Raw genomic sequence first — 19,487 nt, forward strand, 5'->3', positions numbered from 1 at the left:
GACACCCAAATCAGCTAAGATTCACTGACCCAATATTTCCTCTCTATGAAGGAGCCTCCTCAGCTCTTTTTTATTCAGTGAAAAAGGGAAGAAAAGAAGAGTCATCTTACTGTATAAAGCCAGCAAATGTTAATGATTCTTTCATTAACAATTTAATTTGGTGTTTCATTCATTTATGCATCAATTTATTTATAGACAGGAAAAAGTTGTAGGAAAAACCATGGCATAGAATAAAATACATATCTTAGCATTTTAAGTCTACTTTAAAAAAAAAACTTTCATCCTCACGTGAGGTCATTTTTTCACTGTGTTTAGAGAAAGAGGAAGGGAGAAACAGAAACATTGATTCAAAAGAGAAGCTCCAATTGGTTGCCTCCCATATGTGCCTGGACAAGGGATCAAACCCGTAACCTAGGCATGTCGCCTGACCAGGAATTGAACCCGCAACCTTTTGGTTCTGGAATGACACTCCAATCAAGCCACAGTGGCCAGAGCTTAAATCTATTTCTAAAACTATAGACACTAAATATAGATGTTTTACTATCCCTTCATGTAGATATAAGCTAAACTACAACATTTAAAATTTTATGCATTTCTGGGTAAATGGATAATTGGTTTAATTGCTCTTTGTTTTTTTAAGCATTATACAGCCCATAGCTCCCGGTGCTGCTCTGGTTAGAAGCTAAACCTGCATGTCTGTCGTTCCCACAGATTTATCTCAGATCCCTGCATACCCAGTTCTCCAACAACTGTTACTTGATACTGTTAATCTAAAGTTGGTTTAAATTCCCCTTCCTCTAAATTTCTTTCCTTCAGTATCCCTCCATTCAAGTGGGGAGGCAGAAAGGCTTACTATGATTTCCTATCATTAAAAAGGCTCCTTCTTCTTCCTGCCTCTCCCCCTGCTTCACCCCCTTCTCCCGATGCCACTTCCTAATCAGCTCGCTTTTTTGTAAACCCACCGAACAGGAACAAGAGAAGGAGAGAACTGACCCACGGGGTGAAGAAATTGTTGGCTGTTAAAGGAATCCACCAGTTTCGGTAAACTTTAATTTTAGTTACTTATTATTTTCCCAGTTATAATGAAACGGTGAAACTGAGCTCTCTTGTTCTATCAAGGAGTGATAAGAGAATTGTGAGTTCAGTGTCCACTCGCCTCCCTCTGTCCCTGTGACCACTGTCCCTGCAGAGGGACACGGTTTACACACCTGGGGCGCACCGTACATGTACAGCACGAGCGGGTCTTGTTTGGGGATCACACACCACGCTTTCTGCCAGGGCTTGGACTTCTCCATATACTGAAGAAAGCTGCACACCACGCTGTTTCCAGATACTTCTGCTGCTTCGATCTAGAAAAATATAATGGAAAGAAAGAGCGAGAGTCAGAGAGTGAGAACGAGAGAAGTAATTCAACTTAAGGCAATATTTATTAAATACGGTGTGTTTATATAAAATGTCTCCTGGGAACACCTAAGAGGCTCATCTGCAATTATTATTGAAACACTCATCTAGACCTATTATTAGCATGGAAAAATATTTCAGTCAATTTTAACTCTCTGTATTACCAGACCTTGAATTTAAATAAAGTTAAACATGTATTAACTGCTTACTATGCAGGCACTTTCCTTAACTCACTAAGAAATATATTATTTCATTTAATCCTCACACCAACACCAAAAAGTTAGGACTTTCATTATCTGAAGTTCAGAGATAAAGCAGCTTTCACAATATCATCCATTTATGAACTGGCATGCTGGGATTTGAGTCTGAGTCCAAAGCCTAAACTTTTAACTGCAACACGTACCAACTTCAACCATGGCAGAATGCAGTAACAAAAACGCATATACTGACCAATCTTCTTTGTTCTGGAACCTGAGATAACTCAAGTTCTAAAAACTGCATTCACTGTTTGTAGAGCCATTTACAATTTTCTGCTTTGCTTCCAAATATATAACCACTGGCTAAAGAGCAAACAAAACCATTTGACCAAATAAAGGTTTTTACTACACACAGTAGGGAAAGCACCAAATCCTCAGTGCCGTCCATTCAACAGTGCTGGTGTGCAAACTGTTTTGTTACTGGTTCAAGAGAAACACAGAAAGTGAGAGTAAACACTGAGAAACTTTCATAGCAATTTACTTTGTGATGATACTCAAGTACACGACTGTGTGTTTTCCAAAAATACTGAGCTGTGATGCTGTGGAAATAAAACGAGCCCTTCGGGGCACAGAGAGCTCACAAGGTGCTGGCTGGCAAACCACAGCCCACCAGCAAACCGCCCCCCCACCCCCGCGCTGTCCGGCCTGTGAGCGTGTACTGCCTATGAAAGGAAAGCTTCTACAGATCAACATTTAAAATCAATTTCATAGTAGGGAACACTAACTTTGGACTTCAGTTAAGAGACTTGCTACCTTCCCTTCCCCCTCTAAAGAATTCTATTCTTCTTAATATCACATTTAAAAAAATTATACTAAATTATTATATTTTAAATTTTGTCAATAAAAATTTCTGAAAATTAGTTTTCTTTCTTCTTATAGAAGTAATATTCTCAGTGCTACTTCTTGGCCTGCAAAAATTAAGATAGTTTTTCTCTGGCCCTTTACAGAAAACGTTTGCTGACTCTTGCTCTAGCACGTACAATACTGGTGGGCACAAAGCAAGTTTCAAATGTTGCACGTGTGTACCTAGTTAAGTAAATGATTCCCCCCTCCCCAAGTACAGGTTTTTCTAGTAAACTGCCTGGAGATTTTCAGTTCACAGATGCAGCCTGAAACTCACCCCTACAACAAGTCATCATACTAACTCGGTCGCGGCAGCTGCTGCTGCTGAGTGCTGGGCCTGCATTCTTGGCAGACAGGGAAGCATTTCCTCCCCCCCACCTGAGGAAGCCCCATTTCTGTCTACTTCCGTCTGCCACGCAAGTGACAGCCATACCCTAGATTCAGAGTTACACTTTTAGTTTGCAGACCTCCACGTTAACCATAAATAAACCTTGAAGTTCATGATCCTTTTCCTGTTACTCGAAAAGACCTTTGTACACTTACTTACACAGTGTAAATGTTTGATGAATACTCGTTGAGTCTTAATAAGCCATAGAAATGCCAATAGATCAAGCATGTCTATGACTTTTAATCTTGAGCCTATTCTTTACAGACCTTCCGGGCTATCTTAAACTTTTTGCCACAAAGGCCTGATTATATCTTTGGGTGTGAACCTCATTTCAGACACAAGTGCATTATATAGTTCCCAAGCTTGGGGGTCTGAGTGTATTCTAAAACATGAGTCAAACTTACTTGTGAGATATTTCAATAATATTTCAATGCAGTTATAAGATTACTGTCATGTCTATTAAATGATACTTTTACTGCCATGAGTTGAAAGAGTCTTCAGGTAATAAAGTAACACTTCAATCTAAATTTTAATGATTTTGTGCAGTGGCTTTTCAAAGCTAGTATGATGAAACTGAGAGAAAAACTTTCCTATTAAAAATACATAATAATAATTTGAGCATTAGAAAAAATAACAATTAATACTCTAATATTTAACAATAGCTACTTTAACTAAGTCAATATATTCACTCTCAAATGCAGAACACTGCCCCTCTTATTTCTTTAAAACTGAACATGATTTCAAAATCCAGCAATACAGAATAAAAGTATGACTTGCTCATCATTCTCCAAATTGTTAAATACTAAGAGAAACAACAAATGTGTTATTTTTATTCTTCAGGGTTGAAAAACATCTGTTTCTCAGGTAAAAATTTAAGAGACATCCAACATTTACTATTTCATACCTCTAAAATTCCTCTTCTTTTCTTTTCTTCATTGTCTGTGAATCCACTTATTATCTGATAACAGTCTTTACAAACTTTGCTCAATTTCCCGCCATCATACTCCAGCTGAGCTTTATAATCAGAACACTTCCAACAAACCACCTCAAAGGAGAAAAGGTAAGAGTGAATAATCACACTGAGAGAATAACAAGATTTAAGCCATAAACATTTATAATGATCATAAATGAGAAAGAGTTATATATAAAAAGCAAATTTTTATGATGCTAAGAATATGCCCATAAACATGAGGACTATTTGCCATAGTCTTACAACGCCGTTTGTGACGGGCTATGCTTGTCCGCCCTTTTCTTTCTGACCGCGAAAGGCAGGAGATCTTCAAAGGTGTGATCCAGACCTTTCCTCTTCCCACCTCTGGAGGTCTCCTCAATATCTTCCCAGAATGAACTAGTGACCTACCCTGCCCTCAGCGCTCTCCTTCTTCACCCCGACCCCATCCCAATCTGCACCCCCCTTGTGCCCCCTATCCCAGGAGATAGCACAGCCATCTAACCAGTCACAGCAGGTCATAAGCCCAGGATCACTCCCAACTCCTCTCTATAGCTCACCCCACAGAGTCATCATATAACAAAGTCCAACTGGTTTTTACCTCCTAGGTAGTTTTTCCATCTGTCCATTTTTCTGCATCTTCTTTGTAATCACCCAAGTTCAAGAGATATCAGTGTCCTAGTTTGGACAATTATAACCTTCTCGTAGCAATCTGACTGGCTGGCCTCCAGGCCTCTACTCCTACATCCCTCTGAGCTATTTTTCAAACAACACCAGACAATCTCTTAAAAATAATAATTGGATATGTTTCTCCTCTATTTAAAACCCCGTGCCTTCCCTTTGCTGTTGGATAATGAACACATTCTTAACCGTGGCCCACATACTCTGCACGATCCTCCCATCTTACCCTCTGCTTCTTCGGTGGCACTGGCTTCTATGGCCCCCAAAGTGCTATGCTCCCTCCCTCCTCATCTCTGCTCCATGAGTCAACCGTTGTTCGTCCTTCAGATGCTGAGTCAAAATTTCATTTCTTTAAGGAAGACTCCTCCGACTTCCAGAATAGAGCATGTCTCTTGTCACTGTGCTACTGATGTTCCCTGTGCTCTTTTTCATATACTGACTACAGGTCCTAATCGTACACTTGTGTGATTATTTGATCGACGTTTGTTGCCCTGACTAGGCTGTAAGCTCTTTGAGACTGTCCTTGTATATTTTGCTCACCAGCTCACAAGAAGCATTTATAGAATGCCAAGGAATGAATGACTATAATGAAAATACATGTTATTTCTTAGTGAATGATATTTTTTCCTAATTACTACAGGGTAATTTTTATTTAAAAAGAAAACTTCCACTTGAAAAAATTACCTTGTTCCTTCTAGAAACAATTTTTTTCCCAATTCATAGTGAAGAAACTTTATTTATATAAATATTAGTAAAACTTTTGATTTAGGTTCACAGTGTACAAAGTTTCATAGTAAATATTCAGTTTTCTCATAATTACAATGAAATTACTAGGATTTAGAATAAGACATGTTTATATCTGTAAATTCCAATTAACTAATGTTTTATTTTTAAATCATATCATAGTATTTTGATGATCCACATTCAGACACATTTTTGTTTGTTGAACCAAGTATGTCAGTACCTAGAATCACCTCAAGTAAACTCAATGACAGACTTTAAAAAGTCTTACCTGGTGGGGGTGAGGCAGGGAAGATGTTTGCTATCAATTTAAATTTGACTACAAACCTGTCTTGGTGAGCCGCAATTTAGGAAAAGAGGAAGAATAAATCTATAGTGACAAGAAACTAAAAGAGCTATCAGCAAGAACTGCTGCCCTGACCAGTGTGGCTCAGTGGGCTGGGCATCGTCCAGCAAACTGAAAGGCTGAAGGTTTGATTCCTGGTCAAAGCACATGCCTGGGTTGCAGACTAGGTCCCCAGCTGGGAGTGTGCGAGAGGCAACCGATCAATGTCTCTCTCACACATTGATGTTTCTCTCCCTCTTTCTCCCTCTCTTCCCTTCTCTCCAAAAATAAATAAATAAAGTCTTAAAAAAAAAAAGAATTGTTTCAATGAAGCACACTAATAATATATTACATCATTACACTGCAATGCATACCCTTCTCTGTTTATTTGTAGTTTCTTAGAAGAAAGTATATAATCTTCACCTGGGTTTACAAGGCCCTCCAAAACCTGCTGCTACCTCTCTCCAGCTTCACTTCATGCATGGTCCCTCATCATTCTTTCCATATGAAACAACTCCATTGCTGAAACCCTGTTTTGTGCCTTCTCTGGCTTTAGTTGCTGAGTTTTGTTAGAGAAATATCACTGCCATTAAATGGACTAGCGTATCCTTCTATATTCACAACCATAAACCTCTACTGGGCACCCAGCACTCCGCCTGTGTTCCTCTGACAGGCTCATTTTTCCCTGCCCAGAGATATCTATTTGATACTTAGGCCTCTTTCTCAAATCTTCCCCACCTTTGTTCCTTCCCCTGCACTGTCAGCTGATGACATTTTCTCATACTCTGCAGACAGACAGACACCTGTCCCCGGCCCTACGTTCCTTCCTTTCCCACCACCAGATCACACACGCCCACAACTGCCGCCAAGCCACCCTCGTTCTTCCTTTCCGTTACAACGGAGGGAGGTTTCCCTCTCTTCACCAAAAGCCTGAACTGCCACTTACGCTAACAAGTCCTATTTCCTCAAAGCCATCCACTCTTTTGGTTACTATTCCTCTAATTATTTTTTCTGCTACACTTCGCCTTACTGCACATGACCTTTTGGCAGTCTCGGGGAAAAGACCAAGCTCTCGCCTGCCTCAGGGCTTGGGTCACGCAGCCTCTCACTGCCTGGATGCACTCCCCACCTCCCTCCCCAGGGTCAGCCCCTCCTCACCATTTAGGTGTCTGCTGAAATATGGACCCTTCAGATAGGTCTTCATTTTTCTAACTGAAAGCAGTTCCAAATCTTCCTTCCTTACCTTTGTTCTCCATTTTAAACTGCTCGATTGCCTCCTTGCTGCATTTACAGTAATTCAAAATGCTTATCCGTCCACTGACCTGACATTGGTCTATCTTCTCCATTAGAACGTAAGCTACATGAAGCTGGGTATCCACCACTTTTTCCCTCCAGGCCCCAGCACAGTGCTTAGTACATACTTGTCACTAAAATAAGTTTGTCAGTGAAGTGCTTTACTGAATGAGTGTTTGGGTCTTTTCCGACTTGATGACTTCATAGTACCTATACCTGCAACCTTAATGACCAAGAAATCCCACTTACATGTCCACACGCTCTACAATGGTGCCTTCTCCTTGTCAGCGCATTGAAAGACTCTTTGCACTTCATACACATCGTTACTTCATTATCTCGGATCCATCGTGGGGCTCTTTTCCCTAGCTCAGCAGTCTGAAAAGGAAAAAGAGATTCAATTTTAACGGAACAAACTGCCCCTTCCTTTCTCCCTCCCTCCCTTCTTCCTTCCCTCCCCCTCTTCCTTTCTTCCTAAAAAGCACTTAACAACATTGCTCACACCATGTTCTGGCTGAGCAAAGTAAAAAGTTCAAAGAAGTTTAAGCAGTGTAAAAAAGACACTGACTATTAACTTCATCTAAGAAGGAATGAGAGTCTGTCTAAATAGCCAGTTTGGTCATGAGAAGGCAAGAGGCTGGCAAACAAAATGACCAGAGAGATACTTTGTAAATGCAAATAGCAAAGAGCTTAAAGTTAAGAATTTAATTCAACTTACAGAAACCTCTGATTGACTGTCATTATCCTTTGCAATCGCATTTCTGAAGGTTTCATGCCTCTGATGGAAAGCATCGATAGTCTCTTGAAGGGCCTAAAGTGTAAATAAAATTCAAAGCACGCATTAAAGTATCACATGCATATTAATGAAAAAACTTTATTAAACAAATATCTATGATGGGAATCACCTTAACAATGAAATGACCTTGAGCCGATGACTACATGTGCACAACACAACATCTGCACATTTTGTGTACACAGACAGAAGTTACCAAGAAACAGAAAATAAAAACAGAAATAAGGTTTACCTTGATCCACTCTTCTTTGTCTTGTTCAGAACTAAAAGAAAACAAAATTAAACTGAATGCAAAGACCACGAATAACACCTGGTGACTAAAACTATGTTTTATTATTATTTTAAATTATTTTATTGTTGTTCAAGTACAGTTATCTGCATTTACCCCCTAACCCAGCCATCCCCACCTCCCTCCCCTGCTTCCAACACCACCCCCCCTTGGTTTTGTCCATGTGTCCTTTATAGTTGTTCCTGAAAAACTGTTTTAATGTTGTTCCAACTTTCTGGAAAATTCAAGGATGTCCAAGAAGTAACAACCAAAATTAAACAGAAACTCTGGCAACTGAACAAATAAATTCTTGAACAGTTTTAGACCATCCAGTTACAATAGTGCACATAATTTTCGATGGGGAGATATAAGTTCAGCTTTTACAATATACTACCCTGACATTAAATTTAACAACCATCATCTATTCATAGACATTAAGCAACTCTGTAGATCTGGCTTTACACTGGATATACGTGCAGCTAGCCTGCCAATTCACCTTTGTAAAAACAGATGAGGCTTTTATAGGCTATTAGTCACAGCCCATCTTAATAAAGATCATAGTCTTGAGAACATAAAATATCTTTATAAGGCTTTGCAGAGCTATTTTAACATTTCCTTTGATAAACAATTTAATTTTATCTTACTAGAAGGCTTCAGGCAATACCAAACTTAACTGATTAAACAAAAGTTTTTAAAAATTATTTATTTATTTATTTTCAGACAGAGGAGAAAGGACAAAGAGAGGAACATCAAGGTGTGGTTGCCTCTTGAGCACTACCTACTGGAGACCTGGCCCGAAACCCAGGTATGAGACCTGACTGGGAATCAAACCAGCGACCCTTTGATTCACAGGCCAGCGCTGAATACACTGAGCCACATCAGGCAGGGCACGAAACAAAAGTTTCAAATGCCTATAGGAAATTTCATAGATTAATGGACCCCAGTATTTAATAATTTTCTGTTGGAAAAAAATTTCCTTGACTACAGTCAAGTCCCCTGTTTGCCTGTGGAGGCAAATTTTCTTTATTTTATCTCCCTTACATGTAGCTGGTCCATATACTATATGAGGAAAATCCCCTTTACCAGATTCTGGACTAAGATCTCAAAACTGAGGGATTTTGAAGACTGTCAAAGAGCAGGTTCTGTCTGCATGTGTTTGGTAGCCTGGGGCGACATTGAGTTCCAGGCTGCAGGTCACGTGCCTTGGCCACACAGGGATGGCATATATATGAGTCTGGCGGGAGGTTCGCTCCAGTGACACTGTCCATCTCCCCAGCAAGTTTAGCATTGAGCACCGCAATGGACCAGGAGTGCTGCTGGAATCTGTGCCTGTCAGGTGAAGGATTCTGCTTATCGATCACCTGCAGATCCTTGGGGCAGGATGGCGGGGCTTCCATCTCTCCCCTCGAAAAAGATTTCTCCCTGCTGCTGTGCCCTGCACCCACAAAATCAGCTCTACTGCCCTGAAGTGAACTTGAGGCTAACTCAAAAGTTCCTCAAAAGTCAAAGAAACTTGAAGTCTTTAATGTTTTTGACTTACTCTTTTGTTGAGTTTACTTATCACTATATTTTTATATCCCTGTAGCAATCAAAAGCCACTGAATAAAAACCATAGAAAACAGGAATACTTTATATTCTTTTAAAAAAACATTTTATTTATTTTTAGAGAGAGGGAAAAGGAGAGAGAGGGGGAAAGAAACAATGTGTGGTTGCCTCTTATGTTCCCCCTACTGGGGACCTGGCCTGCAACCCAGGCATGTGCCCTGACTAGGAATCAAACACATGACCCTTTGCTTTGCAGTCTGGCTCTCAATCCACTGAGCCACACCAGCCAGGGCTTTATATTCTTTTGAACATGGAAGAGTGCACAGAGTATAAGACATCAGTCTTGAGGCTGACTCATTCAGCAAGAAAAGCACAACTCTTTTTTCTCAGGTGGCTTTGGAAGTGAATTATTTTGAAATATCTCCAAATACATACTCAATTTTGGTTTCCATATTATCCCACTGACATTCTGACATTCTGAACATCTCCATTCTTGAGAGTCATTGTACACTCCAGTCCCACCCCACCGTCTGTCCACAGTTCCCAGTGGGCCTGGCCAGGAGGGCCCTATGGCAGCCGTGAGTGTGCTGGCCCCTCACCATGTGAACGGATCCCTGGGGGAGCAGGCGGCTGGGGACCCACCCCCCACAGGCTGCTTTTCTAGCCTCATGCTCCCACTGAGGGCCCCACCCCTGACCCCCTCCACCGCCCTTGCACCTGTGTTCCCTGTAGGGACATCGAGGTTGTGCCCTGAGCCTCTGAGGGAGACTTAGTGAAATGGGCTGCGCTGGAGAAGTGTCCAATAGCTAAACTGTGGGACACCTGGCCGCCAGCATTGATATCCCTTCGGGCCCTCCTCCGTGGACCTGCAGGCAGGCTGGGCTGAGGGGGCAATCACTTAATTTCGACCTTCAGTTTACCGTATTATCACATATATAACTAGAGCAATGATATCAGGGGAATAAAAATTTTAAGGAAAATGACCATGTTTTGATATTAATTGGAATATATCCAATACTGCATATTGGAACTCTACAAAGTGATGACTACTTGTACTTCAGAAATTGCTTCATGAATCAGCTGCACCATAAAGAGAAAACAGTCCAACCTGATCTATAGGGGGCTGGAGTCCCCACTTGGGCAACCCAAGAAACCTTGAGAATCTTCTGCTCTTCAGACACATGTCTCAGGTGTGCAAATTTGAAGGCATGCTGGTATTTCAGAGCCAGCAGCAACTTCATTCTTCTGCAATGGAGACTTCTCTAACAATCATAGAAAAATCTCAAATAAACCACCTAACCCTACATCTAAAAGGACTAGAGGGGCGACACCAAATAAAGCCCAGAGCAAGCAGAAGGAAGGAAATAATCAAGATCAGAGCAGAATTAAATGACAGAGACTAAAATAACAATTCAAAAGGTCAGTGAATCCAGGAGCTGATTCTTTGAAAAGATAAACAAAATGGACAAACTGTTAACCAGACTTCCCCAAGAGAAAAAGAGAGAGGATCTAAATAAATAAAATCAGAAAAGAAAGACGAGAAGTAACAACTGATACCACAAATACAAAGGACTGTAAAATATGTCCTAGCTGGTTTGGCTCAGTGAATTGAGCACCAGCCTGTGAACCAAAAGGTCGGTGGTTCAGTTCCCGGTCAGGGTAGACGCTTTGGTTGTGGGCCAGGTCCCCAGTTGGGATCTTGTGAGAGGCTACTGATTGAGATGTTTCTCTGGCACATCAATGTTTCTCTCCTTCTCTTTCTCCTTCCCTTCCCCTCTCTCTAAAAATAAATAAGTAAATAAATACATAAATAAATAAATAAATCTCAAAATAAAAAAGAAATTACTATGAACAACTATATGCCAAAAATTAAGCAATGTGGGTGAAATAGCACAATCTTCCAAAATTCAATCAAGAGGAAGCAGAAAACCTGAATGGACCGATAACAACTAGCAAAATCGAAGCAGTCATCAAAAGACTACTGGCACACAAAAGCCCTGGACCAAATGGCTTCACAGGAGAATTTTACCAAATAGTCAAAGAAAAATTAACACCTATCCATCTCAACCTATTCCAAAACATTCAAGTAGAGGGAAGGCTCCCAAATTCTTTTACGAGGCCAGCATCATCATAATCCCCAAACCAGGTGAAGACACAACAACAAAAGAAAGTTACAGGCCAATACTTCTGATCAACATAGATGCTAAAATGCTCAACAAAATACGAGCAAACCAGATGCAACAATACATTAAACAATCATATACCATGATCACATGGGATTTACTCTAGGGATACAAGGATGATATAGTATTTGCAAATCAATAAATGTGATAACATTACATAAACCAAATGAAAGACAAAAATCACACAATCATATCAATAGATCCTGAAAAAGCATTTGATAAAATCCAGCACCTGTTTATGATAAAAACATTTAGCAAAGTGGGAATAGAGGGAGCACCGCTCAATACAATAAAGGCCATATATGAGAAACCTACTGCCAATGTCTACTGCCAATGGGCAAAAAATAAAAGCGTTTCCCTGAAGATCAGGAACAAGACAATAGTGTCCGCTTTCACCACTCTTATTCAACATAGTACTGGATGTCCCAGCCACAGTAACCAGACGAAAAGAAGAAATAAAAGGCACCCGAAATGTAAAGGAGGAAGTAAAACTGTCACTATTTGCATTATTTGCAGTGTCACTATGTGCACATGATCATGCACATAGAAAACCCTACAGACTCCACCAAAAAACTACCTAACAGGTGATTTCAGCAAAGTAGTGAGATACAAAGTCAATATTCAGAATCGATGGCATTTTTGTACACCATCCAGGAACTACCAGAAAGGGAAGCTAAGAAAAAAAATCCCACCACTAGAGCAATGACAACAACAACAACAACAACAAAAATTTCAGATATCCCATGTAGCAATATTTTTGCAATATATCTTTTAGGGCAAAGGGAATAAAGGAAAAATAAACAAACAGGACTATATCAAATTAAAAAGCTTCTGCATGGCTAAAGAAACCATTATCAAAATAGAAAGGGAATCATGTGGGAGAACATATTTGCCAATGATACAATGGACAAGGGTTTCATCTCCAAAATATATAAAAAACTCACACCACTCCACTCCGTGAAGACAAACCCAGTTAAAAAATGAGCAAAGGACTTGAATAGACACTTGTCCAAGGAGGACATACAGAGGGCCAAGAGACATATGCAAGGATGCTCAGCATCACTGGCCATCAGAGAGATGCACATTAAAACCCCAATGAGATAGCACCTCACACCTGTCAGAATGGCCATTATCAAAATCAACAAACAACAAGTGCTGGCGAGATTGTGGAGAAAAGGGAACCGTACTGCACTGTTGGTGGGAATGCAGACTGGTATAGGCACTGTGGAAAACAGTATGGAATTTCCTAAAAAAATTAAAAATGAAACTGCCTTTTGACCCAGCGATTCCATTGCAGGGAATATACCCTAAGAATCCTGAATCACCTAATCAAAATAACTTACACACCTCTATGTTCATAGCAATGCTATTTACGATAACCAAGTGGTAGAAATAGCCTAAGTGCTCATCAGTAGATGAATCGATTAAAAAACTGGGGTAGATTTATACAATGGGATACTATGCAACAGAAAGAAGTAAGAATTCCTATGTTTTGCAATAGCATGGGTAGAACTGGAGACTATTATGCTAGTGGAATAAGCCAGTTGGTGAAAAACGAATACCATATGATGTCACTTACGAGAGGAATCAAATAAACAAAACAGAACCAGAGACATGGAAACATGGAACAGACCGACAGCTGCCGGGGGTCGGGGGGGGGGAGGGAGAAATGGTGGAAAGAAGGGGAAAGGTTTAGTCAAAGAACATGTATGAACAACCCACATACATGGACAACTATGTGGGGATGGACTATAGGAGAAGGGGTGTGCTGGGTGGAGGAGGGTAAAGGAGGAAAAATTGGGACAACTGTAATAGAATAAATAATAATAAAAAAAGGTGAAAAAACAAACAAGCCTCTAATGATGATAACTATGGTGTAGTCTTCCTTGTTGCCAGGTCCAGTCACTCAGTGAATCAACAAAATACATCATTCTCTTGGGTTTGATGTCTGGGCCCAGACCCCACCATGACAAAGTAGGAAAACCATGATATTCAAAGCCAACATTTTAACTCAGCATTTTAACTCAGGCTGGAGACACCACCTTGGAATTCTTAGATCAGTCCCTCTGCAGCCTGCTACATTTCTCACAACTGTGATTTCACCAGTTCCTGGCTACCAGGGCACAAATTCCTGCTAAAACGATTTATTCTCTTTTGAGAGTCTGAAGGTCTTATGCAATTTCTAAGTGCAAATATCCAGGATGAACTCACCTGAGCAGCCAGAAGCACAAGCTATCATCACAAAGGAACAAAAGGGCTCTCTGGCTCCCCACAGATTCTAAGGCATCAGAACGATGATGAGGGCTGGGGTTGGCACTTAACACTCTGACCTGTGACTTTCTGGAGTATCCCAATTCACACCGCGCCAGGCCTCACAGGATAAATGGATAACAGTCTTACTGAAGCAGGTATTTCGAAGCCCAGCAATCTGTCCTGCGGTGGTTCGCACAAGAGGTAGCTGTGATCCACTGCAGCGGCTGTCATGTTTGTTTGTTTTTTTTTTCCAGGCATGGTTATGCTAGAGGGGTGGGTGCTAAAACTCCAGCCCTTTCTCTCCCACTCAGTGAAGCATATAAGAAGTCCTACTTGCTAGAGGCCCAAATGGCCTCCTTGGTGTATCCTCCAATAGTGGCAAGAGGATCATTACCTTTTCCACCCTGCCTCCTCTGAACATTCTCCCCATCAAAGTGTCATTAAGTCCCATGAATGCAGAGCCTCTGAAAGACTGAGCATTAAACTTCACCATTTGGCATGGAATGATAAGCATCAATAAACATTTGTGGACCAATGGAAGAAGGATGGAGGGAAAAAGGGTTAGAGGAGAATCTTTTCCTACAAAGACTCAAAGCTTGGCTTAAATGTAACTTCATTCTCTGAGCGCCTTGTATATCTAAAGAGTAAATAGTTTACTGAATGCTTACTTCTGAAAACAACTATCCTAGGCACTGTAGAGGAATCAGAAGGGAGGGCATCATTCCAGCCTTTTAAGAGCTTCCATCTCTCCACTGACATCCAACCAGAGCTGCAGAGGTCTGCAACATTCACTTGCCAAAGATCCTCAGAATTATTCTATTGTACAATGGATTCTGCCACTTTTGAAAGCTGTGTGATAGAAATGGTTCTCTTACCTGGCTTGCAATTCCAGCGTCCTCTCTTTCCCAGATACCTGGAAAGTGTGCGGGTATTCCTCATTGTGAGTCTCTACAATTTGCATTCCATCTATGCCAACCCTGGTTCGAACTGTGAATTTAGAGCCCACCAAGCTGAATCTTGGCACGCAGTACAGCAGCATGTTGTTGAACTGCAAGGAGGCAGAATGCATGTCAATAACAGACAGGAAAACAAAGAAGAAAGTGACCAAAACAGAAAGGAGCCTTAGACGGTATTCCAAGGACCTCCCAAGCAGTATCATACTTTCTATATGAGCAAAATTATTTAAAGACTGTATTGAGATTTTATGTTTGTACCAAAAGTATCATTTTAAAATTCATAGCATACACTTCCCTTTGTTGGTTGATAAATATTTTATTGATATTTAAATAAACCAGTCCTCATTTTGTACTATTAAAGAAATTAATTCAATTAAATTCAGCAATAATTTATTAAAAACCTCCCATATACCAGCAACTGAAATTCTCAACCCACAAAACGGAAGCACTTAAACAACAAAATTTCTAATCATTGTGTCTTAGAGACAGCAACTCTGTCACAGCTTATAAGAAGTCCTCTGTCACAGAGGGAAAGAGTAATATTTAACAATTATTTTTATCAGTGTGTTTAATGTTAAATTAGTATATAGCCAAAATTATTAGTTTAAATTTTATTCAAACATGTGGGGTCAGCATATTAACTCTGTAAAAAATTAAGTCACTGTTTTATATTGACACATATGCTTAAGGATTTGTCCTATATAAATGAACAGAATTAAATATAGTCTTTATATAAGATTGCCTTTAAAAATGTATTTATTTGTTTTAGAGGGAGAGAGAAAGGAAGAGAGAAACACTGAATTGTTGCCCCACTTACTAAATGATTCCTTGTTGATTCTTGCATGTGCCCTGACCAGGAATTGAACCCACAACCTTGGCACATAAGGACAATGCTCCAACCAACTTAGCTACCCAGCCAGAGCTTTATAAGATTTACTTCTAAAATGAAAAACTTTATTTTGAACCTGAATCAAATTCTGTGTAATGCCTCATTCCTGGGCAACAATGAGCAGCTCTTTCTTCTCAGGCCCGAGCAATGATTTGGGGAGGGCATTTAATTCCCTTTGAATGTAATAAACATGCAGAAAGGATGAAAGGGTCTAAATATTTGGGTTAATTCACAGGCAGATTCCTAAATAAGGTCCAAACCTACATTCCTCCTTCATATGTATTGTTTCTAGGGTCACATATATTTTTCAAAGACCAGAGCAACTGGGGACTTAGCCCCTATTCACAATGTAACCTCGCACATCTCAGGATCATTGCCTGTAACAGTTACAGGCTGTTGACAGAATTAAATGAGGAGAAATGTCTCGTTCTGCCAGGTCCTCTGTTTGGCTCCACACAGCCATAAGGACAAGAAAGTGGTGATGGACATTTAAAGACATTTCACCATGTTTTCATGATATCGTGTACTGTACTCATTCTGAAAGCAAATTTCTCACAGTTGTTCCTCATACCTTATTTTGCAACTTCCTGTAACCAGTGTTAGAAATTTCATTTCCACAAGTGGATAATGTAGAAAGAAAAGGACACAAGTACACTTTATCAGATGTATCTCAACAGCACATTTCACGTTTACCTTTCTAGAAACGAACACTAATAACCTGTGCCTTTATCATGTCTGCTGTATTCAAACTATGGCAATCAGAGCGTAGCTAGGATGTAGAGGTTTGAAAGTGCACTGAAAGGTTCTCAGCACCATCCCAGCTTGATTAAGGCACCAGCTTGCCTGCCACCTGTCCGTTTTAACACTGCTTTCTCTCGTCTATCAGGGCCTTCTCAGGCGGGCATTCGGTCAAGGCTGTGGATGGCGCAGGACCAGCTGCTGCGCTACCACTGAGGGGACAGGGCTCGCACTCTAAAGATCGCAACAGCCGCCAATTTTTCCTGCAAACTGAGTGACAAATGAGATGTTCTGGCATAAAATTTCTGAGTTATCTGATATTTGTACTCAAGTTCACTCCATAAAGTTCAGCGAAGTCTTGTTATTTTATGGAAACACAAGTGAATATGGAAGTTCTCAGCATTTGTTTTTGAATCCTCACCCAAAGACATTTTTCATTGCTTTTAGGGAGGGAGGCAAGGGTAGGGAGAGAGAGAAATAGAGAGAGAAAACACCAATGTAACAGAGAACATAGATGGGTAGCCTCTTGTATGCTTCTGGACCAGGGATTGAACACACAACCTAGGCACTTGCCCTAACCGGGAATCGAACCGGTAAACTTTTGGTGATGCTCCAACTGAGCCACACCAGCTAGGGCAGCACTTACTTTCTGTAGTTATGCTCATACAAGGTGACAGACAATCTTATAATAAATGATACATTTCTGTTTCCCTTTCATGCTTTCAGGGTTCCATTTCCCCTATTATCTTCTTCCTAAGTTAAACTTCACATTCCAAATCATCATTAACTATATATTCACTTTTTAATGTATAGGTCAAAATCTAGTGCTAGTCAGTAAATACCCCTTTTCTTCTTCCTGCAGGCAAAGGTGTGAGCGAGCTCTTGAAGGATATGAAATACTGGGTACACAGAAGTAGACAGTTTATACATAAAGGAATTAGGTAGCTAGTCCTGCTCCCTCTGTGAACCTTGTTCTTGTGGCAGAAGCCACCGTCACCTCGCTGGGTTTCCTCTGGTAGTAAAAAAGGAAGTTAGAGCAACTGTAACTCCTAGTAGATCAACTTTACTTCTCAGTGTAGGAGGTTCCATTTTATTCCATTCCCAGAGCTATGAAGCAGATACTGACAAAGCAACCCCGGGCTAGTGAGACAGGGTCTGGAAGCACTAGGCTGTGCCAAAATCTAAAAGCAACTCTCAATTTCCTTCAAAGTGCAGGGAAGTGGAACGTTATTTTTTTTAATATTTTATTTTTAAGATTTTATTTACTTTTAGAGAGGGGAAGGGAGGGAGAAAGAGAGAGAGAGAGAAACATCAATGTGTGGTTGCCTCTCACATAGTCTGCACTGGGCACGTGGCCCACAACCCAGGCATGTGCCCTGACTGGGAATTGAACCTGCGACCCTTTGGTCCTCAGTCTATGCTCAATGCACTGAGCTACACCTGCCAGGATGGAAGCCCACTGTTCTTGATTTCTAGTGTTCCTCCAGGATTGATCTGAAGTTTCTTAAAATACGTTTATTTGAATGAAATAATTCAATTTGATGTCTCACTAAAATGTGTTTTAGAAGGTAAAAGTACATTGTTGGAGAAATTGCCAGAGCCAGGTCTGTATTCAAAGCAAAAAAATTCTAAATCTGTCAAGCTACAAGGAAGTAAGAAATAGAACTCCAAAGGGCCAAGACTAAAACATCTTTGGGCCTTTCTATAGGATAATTTGTTGGGGGTTTTCTAACTTTCAGATTCCAGTATGGTTATTCATTTAACAGAATACCCTGTCACTGACATATTTTTTAAAAATGGTATGGAGGCAAGCAAATTTGCAAACACATGAAGATGCAAAAGCCAAAATCAGATTCTAATCATAATTTGGCTTTTCAGACAAATGTAACGTCCCCAGAGTAGGAAACAGAAAACTAGCCCTCATGTTCTTTCTAGAGAGAAAGGAAAATATGGTATTTCTGAAGTTTCTACAGATGAAAAACCCAAGATGCTCCATGGGAATAAAAGTGTGCAGGCCGGAGGACAGAGTCTGAGACCAGCCCAGTACTAGAGGGGGTCGTTAGCAGAGTAAACACTACAGGAAATGCTTCCGAGATGGTCTGCCAAGGATAAGTGTGGCTTTCCTAAAATTCCTGCTCTGTGCCTTTATCCTCCCGGCAGGCAGTGGCATCATGAGATGTCTGGGAGCTTCTAATAACTGGAACAAGACGGGTCCTTGCCCCCGAGTTACTGCTGCTGTATTCCCCCAAGGCTCTTGCCACCTGTCCTCCTACTAGCTGCTTCCTTTGGGTCCCCATCAAGGTATGCAACCTAAACTACTTCCAGAATGATTCTCCAATGTGGAAATTAAACTGACACAATTGGTTCAAAGTTCAACTGTAGAAACTATACCACTAATGTGGAAGAGGGGGCAGAAAATGACCTAAGCACCTAAAGGCAGGGTAACAACAAAGGGAAGACATGGACTTCCAGGCATTTTCCCCCAAATAGTGTATCATGTATGTCTTTTATTTTTTAAAGATTTGACTTATTTTTGGAGAGAGGAGAAAGGAGGGAGGAAGGGAGAGAAACATCAATGTGTGGCTGCTTCTCAAGCACCGCTACTGGGGACCTGGCCTACAAGCCAGCACATGCCCTGACTGGGGAATTGAACCAGTGACTGTTTGGTTCACAGGCCAGCGTTCAATCTACTGAGCCACATCAGCCAGGGCTGTGTGTCTTTTTAATCTGTGTTTTTGATGTTTTGACTTTTTGGGACCTTACTGACACTGGATGGATAGTAGCCCCTCTCAAGAGTCACCCAAATCCAAGAGACAGTAAATGACTCACCTGCAAGCATACCTTTCATATGAAACCTACCTGTCCAGAGCCCACACACCTCAACCACCTCACCCAAGGAGATGCTTATTGATTAGAGAGAGAGAGAAAAAGAGACATTGATTGGTTACCTCCCGTACATGCCCCAATCAAGGACTGAACCTGCAACC

At 40.7% G+C, this 19,487-nt stretch overlaps 1 protein-coding gene across 3 annotated transcripts in view; it reads right to left on the reverse strand.

Moving 5' to 3' along the window:
* FGD4 (FYVE, RhoGEF and PH domain containing 4) overlaps positions 1-19,487 on the reverse strand; it is a 214,072-nt gene that overhangs the window by 10,746 nt on the left and 183,839 nt on the right. For all 3 annotated transcript variants that reach the window (XM_045828988.1, XM_045828991.1, XM_045828990.1), the window contains exons 11-16: positions 14,793-14,965; positions 7,901-7,931; positions 7,594-7,686; positions 7,128-7,253; positions 3,794-3,934; positions 1,209-1,349 (exon numbers count right to left, since the gene is read on the reverse strand). In XM_045828988.1, coding sequence (XP_045684944.1) covers positions 1,209-1,349; positions 3,794-3,934; positions 7,128-7,253; positions 7,594-7,686; positions 7,901-7,931; positions 14,793-14,965 — 705 coding nt within the window. The remainder of the gene's footprint in view (positions 1-1,208; positions 1,350-3,793; positions 3,935-7,127; positions 7,254-7,593; positions 7,687-7,900; positions 7,932-14,792; positions 14,966-19,487) is intronic.

Source organism: Phyllostomus hastatus, unplaced genomic scaffold (genome assembly GCF_019186645.2).
Source record: "Phyllostomus hastatus isolate PE091 unplaced genomic scaffold, TTU_PhHast_1.1 phas_scaffold_93, whole genome shotgun sequence".
Classification (NCBI taxonomy): Eukaryota; Metazoa; Chordata; class Mammalia; order Chiroptera; family Phyllostomidae; genus Phyllostomus; species Phyllostomus hastatus.